Source organism: Leuciscus leuciscus (genome assembly GCF_965113295.1).
Source record: "Leuciscus leuciscus genome assembly, chromosome: 15".
Taxonomy (NCBI): domain Eukaryota; kingdom Metazoa; phylum Chordata; class Actinopteri; order Cypriniformes; family Leuciscidae; genus Leuciscus; species Leuciscus leuciscus.
In genome coordinates this window covers 8,937,906-8,943,905 of record NC_138739.1, presented here as the reverse complement: position 1 = coordinate 8,943,905, position 6,000 = coordinate 8,937,906, and the positions used below count along the sequence as shown (strand labels likewise).

At 38.2% G+C, this 6,000-nt stretch overlaps 1 protein-coding gene across 1 annotated transcript in view; it reads left to right on the top strand.

The window, feature by feature from the left end:
- The first annotated feature begins 681 nt into the window (after positions 1 to 681).
- The window catches only part of LOC309475959 (uncharacterized protein), a 117,277-nt gene continuing 111,958 nt past the window's right edge, over positions 682 to 6,000 (top strand). The window contains exons 1-2 of the mRNA XM_082138984.1: positions 682 to 875; positions 1,005 to 1,337. Of these exons, the coding sequence (XP_081995110.1) occupies positions 836 to 875; positions 1,005 to 1,337 (373 nt within the window). The 5' untranslated portion in view covers positions 682 to 835. The remainder of the gene's footprint in view (positions 876 to 1,004; positions 1,338 to 6,000) is intronic.

Sequence of the window (6,000 nt, the reverse complement as noted above, 5' to 3'; positions counted from 1 at the left end):
ACACCACAGCATAGAGCGCCATCTATTGTCCGGAATAAAAGTCCAACCACCCTGAATCATCCTGAAGTGAAAATGAAGTCATATATTACTCACCCTGGTGTTCTTCTAATGCTGTGTGCACTTCTTTCTATTTATGGACCACAAAATATATATAAATAAATAATAATTTCCCGCTTGCACTCGTCCGTGATGTCAGTGAATAGTGATCAGTATCAAGCTTTTTTTTAAGATGCACAACTATCACAGGATGATCTCATGCGACACATGCTGTATATCACAAGTGTTCTGGGGGAATGATAGGGTATAATCTGCTCAAATAATGACCATTAATAGCATTTAAACAGTTTATTTGCACACAGACGGTGTAAAGAATGGTCATATCACACAAACGTTCATTGAGGGAAAAGAGTGAAACAGTGACAGAGCAATTTTTCACATTCATTTTCTCCATAAGAACTCCATAAAGAAAAATCACAACATTGTTGAGATTCATCCGCTGATCCTTTTTTTGTGCACAATGTGTTACTAAAATCCTTCATATTATCTGATGTTATCATTAATCTTGTTTTTTTCTTTGTTTCATTATATGTATATGTATTTGTATGTAATTCAATGACAATGTTATTATGTTATTAAGCATAAAACAACCAACAACAACATATGAGACATGGTTTGGAGAGAGGGCGTGTGTTTGGAGAAAGGGGGCGTGGCCTAATTAAGTCTGGAGGAAGTAAGCAAATAGTTCACACTTGTTCTCTTCACATCTTCACTGCAGACACTCAAAAGTTCTCAGACTGTACTGATACTTTATCTGACCACTGAACTATTGAAGAAAATGTTTTACACATTTGCTTTGTGCTGTTGCTGTCTGTTTGGTAAGTTTATGTTGTTTTAACAGTTGTGTGTTATTTGTGTGGAGCTCTAATGAACTTCAGTTGCATCATTAATAAATGAAGATTATTAACTTGTTTGACTGATAAACTGTTCCTATGTTTGTTCTTCAGGAGTGTTTGTTGATTCAGATGCAGTGAAGATCGTTTCAGTGAAGGAGGGAGATTCAGTCACTCTAGACTCTACCGTTACTGAAATACAGAAACAAGATCTGATAACATGGAAGTTTGGACATCCAAAGACTGAAATAGCTAAAATCGATAAAGACATAGAAATGTTCTCCACATATGATGGTCCTGATGGGAGATTCAGAGACAGACTGAAGCTGGATCATCAGACTGGATCTCTGACCATCACAAACACCAGAACTGAAGACTCTGGAGAATATGAAGTGACCATCAAAGGAAAGAGAGTGACCACAATCAGATTCACTGTTACTGTCTACGGTGAGTAGAGAATTACAGCTCACTCTGTTATATATTAGGCTTTTGTTTGTCATAATTATCCCTAATACTGTAAACTTGAAATAATTTGTAATAAAATTATATTATATTAATCCAAAGACATTGAAAACTGACCATGAGAAAAGCCTCTAACTTCTGTAGTGTCATGAATAATGTTGTCCCTGTCATATGAACATGTGAATATGTCATGCAAGCAATGTCCAGGTGCAGATATGAAACATCTCCACGCAAAAGCTTTTTATTTTTGCATTCTGAGTGTACATTTACATGACAACGATGTACTGAAGACGGAAAAGTTTTTGCAACAAAATCTGCTTCTCTACTGGTTCTCTACTGGTTCTCTACTGGTTCTCTACTGGTTCTCTACTGCCTCCACGTTAGTATTTTTCACACTGTGCTTAACCCAGGTTATCTTCATTCTAAACCCCAGGTTTAGCACCACATTGTACCCGGGGTTATGAAAGAGCCGCTGTTAACCCGGGTCCAAACGTGTGCAGTGTGTGTTAGGATGTTACGGCTAGATACTCGCAAACGACAACCAATCACGTGCTTCATATTCACACGTTTTGGGCACTCATGGAAACACAGCGAGGTCAAGAGACGGTTTCATTCTTACCTTTATAGTCTGAAAAGTACATTCATTATAAATTATATTACAGTCAGCAATATATGATGATGCACAACGCTAGAGCCTTTATGTAAACATGTCATGTGCGGTGTACATATGGATGACAATTAAACCCAATCCACCCAGTGTGATAAAATAAAATGTATGTGAAAGGAATGTTTAGTTGACAATCTTCACCCGATCTGCTGAGAGTGAGACCATCACAACTTTAAGAAATCAGCTGAAGACAAATGCCTTCACTTGACACTCAGTAGCAGTTCTCGTGTGTCTATTCCCCTTGTTGAGCTCAGGATCTTTCAGCCTCTTTGAGAAATGATGTAATGTTCAATGCATATTATGAGAAAATTAAAGTGTTTTTGACATTGGATGCATATAAATCTAAGTCAGAGACTCCAAAACTAAATTAGGAACCTTTAAAATAGCATAATATGGGCACTTTAAGCAACAAAATCTGCAGAATGGCAGCACACATTTAATCTCATGACATTTTTAATGTATTTTTACAGTATTGTATTCTACAGCTCAAACTGCAGAAGGCCTCATTTTCAGATCTAGAATATGAATGTAGTTTCATCTGTTGGTTAGAGAGTGTGTGCATGAGAATGTGTTTCATTACTGGGTGTTTGTGGGTAATGTGCTTTTGTGACTTGGGGCGTGAATAGTGTGTGTGTGTGTGTGTGTGTGTGTGTGTGTGTGTGTGTGTGTGTGTGTGTGTGTGTTTCTGTGAATCGGGTGGGGCTGAAGGGACTTCCACAGTTTAACTTCATCTTTATGAGAAACAGTTTTACTGTGAAAAAGTACAGACTCAGTGAATGCTAATGTTTGACAAATAAAACTTACTGTATGTGAGATGTTAATATATGTGTATGTGAAATATAAGATTGATGTTCAGCTGCATATGCATCTCTATATTTCCATGATTTGCATATTAATGCTGTGATCTTGCAGATAAGCAAGTTTCAGTAGAAGTTATTTCCAGCTCTATTCTTATTATCACACATAGTTCCATGTATCTTTCTTGTAAAGAACATTTCTTGTTGGTCTGTCAATGTCAAGGACAAAAACAAGTGAATACATTTTCAAATAAAAGCATTGTAAATGTAATACTGTCATCCAAATTTAGGGAATTTCTAACTATAAGTAAAAAGTTCGAGCGTAATGCCTTTTTAAAAACAACAACAACAACAAAACAGTGATGCTTTTCCAGTAGCAAACTTCTTTCATCCCCTATAGTGTAGCATGACTGTACCAGTGATGAATAGTGTAGCACGACAGTCTTTGTGTCATGTGACTGATCGCTCTATAATAAAATATCTCCCTTTTTTTTTCCTTTTTTTTTTTTTTTTTTTTTTTTTTACCTTTATTTAACCAGGTTAATCGGTTGAGAACAGGTTCTCATTTGCAACCGCGACCTGGCCAAGATAAGGCGCAGGGTACAAGGCGACATGAAATTACACATGACATACCAACATTCAACTACACAGTCATAAATATAGAAGACATTCAGATTCAGTTAAAAAGTATTAAACATTGTATAAAAATAAAAATTGAAAAACTTGATAAAAAGTTATAAAATGGCAGTGTAAGAGAAATGCCAGTAGGATAATAGTATAGTCCAACATGGATAAATTGATAATGTGCAAATAAATGCAATGACAGCCATTTAGCTGTATGTGCAAAAATACATAAGTCTTTGTTCACAAAGAGCATCAACATGTACAGTGATACGTCAGTAAATTTGAGAGTAAAACTTTAAAAGTAGTGATCGAAACAGTGGATTCTAATTTAAGAGACTTTTGTAAAGTGTTCCAATCATTTATATATTTACTCGATATATTTACTCGAACGCAAGTTAAATACAGGCACTGATATGGTTATTAAAGTACTTAGGTAAGATGGTGTTTTGCCTAGTATGGGCTTGTAAATTAACTGATACCAGTGATTTAGGCGCCGGTTGTGTAACGAAGGCCATCCAACTAGTGAGTAAAGAGTGCAGTGGTGGGTGTTGTATGGGGCTTTAGTAATAAAGCGAATAGCACTGTGGTAAACAACGTCCAATTTCTTGAGTAAAGAATTAGAAGCAGTTCTGTAGACAACATCACTAAAGTCAAGCATTGGGATGATGGTCATTTTCACAAGGGCCTGTTTTGCAGGAAGAGTAAATGAAGCTTTATTTCGAAATAGAAACCCGATCCTGGACTTGACCTTTGACTGGAGATGGTTTATGTGGGTTTGAAAGGAAAGCGAGGGGTCTAGCCAGACCCCTAGGTATTTATATTTCTCCACATATTCCAGCTTAGACCCATTCAAGGTGGTGATGTTTATTGGGCACGAAGATACAGAATGAGTCCGATTAAAAATCATGCATTTTGTTTTACTAGAGTTAAGAGACAATTGAAGATCACAGAAGGCTAATTGAATGTCTTCAAAACTCTTTTGAAGTTTTTCTAAAACGTTTTCCAATGTTGAGCCTGAAGTGTACAGAACGGTGTCGTCTGCGTAGAGATGAATAAGAGAGTTGCCCGCAGCACGAGCGACATCATTAATATAAACAGAGAATAACATCGGGCCAAGAATCGAGCCTTGGGGTACCCCCATAGTTACAGCCAGAGGCTCAGACAGCCGGCCCTCAGACTTAACACACGGAAATCTGTCAGTGAAATAATTAGAAAACCAGGAAAGGCACGTGTTTGAGAGACCCAGGGCCTTGAGTTTTCCAATAAGAACACTGTGATTGACAGAATCGAAAGCTTTGGCCAAGTCAATAAAAACAGCAGCACAGTGTTGTTTTTGGTCAAGAGCTGTTATAACATCGTTTAGGACCTTTAGTGTTGCTGAGGTGCACCCATGACCAGCTCTGAAGCCAGATTGCATATCAGAGAGGAAATGATGTGACTCAAGATGACCTATTATCTGTTTGTTGACTTGACTCTCAAAAACTTTTGAAAGGCAGGGCAGGACGGAGATGGGTCGGTAACAGTTTGGGTCTGTAGTGTCTCCCCCCCTTTGAATAGGGGGAGAACTGCAGCAACTTTCCAGTCTTTCGGTATCTCTGATGAAACACGTGAGAGATTAAAAAGGCTGGTAATGGGTGAGGCAATAATTGCAGCTGACATCTTCAAAAAGAAGGGGTCCAGATTGTCAAGTCCAGCTGATTTATATGGGTTGAGGTTTTGTAGCTCTCTCAAGACATCTTCAGTTTGAATTTCAGCAAAAGAGAATTGTGGGTGGTTAGAGCCAGGTGCTAACGTTGGTGCTGTATAGTTGGGCCGGGTAGATGCAGCCAGATGGAATGCATGGCCAGCCGTAGTGAAGTGCTTATTGAATCCCTCTATTATAGTGGACTTGTTGGTGGTGATGATGTCTCCTAGCTTTAAAGCCGTGGGCAGTTGGGCGGAGGTGTTCTTGTTCTCCATTAATTTGACTGTGTCCCAAAACTTTTTAGAATTGGTACTGCAAGAAGCAAATTTATGTTTATAGAAGCTAGCCTTAGCTTCCCTCACTGCCTGTGTGTACCGGTTTCTGATTTCCTTAAAAAGCTGCATATCATGGGGATTAATTGAGGCAAGTGCAGTCCGCCATAAAATGTTTTTGTGCTTGCTGAGGGCGGTCAATTCCGGAGTAAACCAAGGACTATATCTGTTTTTAATTCTGAACTTTTTAAAAGGAGCATGCTTATTCAGGATAGAGATAAAAGCATCCTTCAAAAAGAACCAGGCATCTTCCACATATGGTATCAGGTCAGTGTCCTTCCAGGATACCTGGGCAAGATCTATTAAAAAGGCTTGTTCGCTGAAGTGCTTTAGAGAGCGTTTGATAGTGATGAGGGGAGGTCTTTTAACTGCAGACCCATTACGAACACATGCGATGAGACAGTGATCACTTAGATCCTGACTGAAGACCGCCGGAGTATATTTTGAAGGCATAATAGTCAGAGCTATATCAATTAAAGTGCTTTTGTTTGCAGATTTTAAATTGTATCTAGTGGGTTCATTAATCATTTGTGTAAGGTTGAGT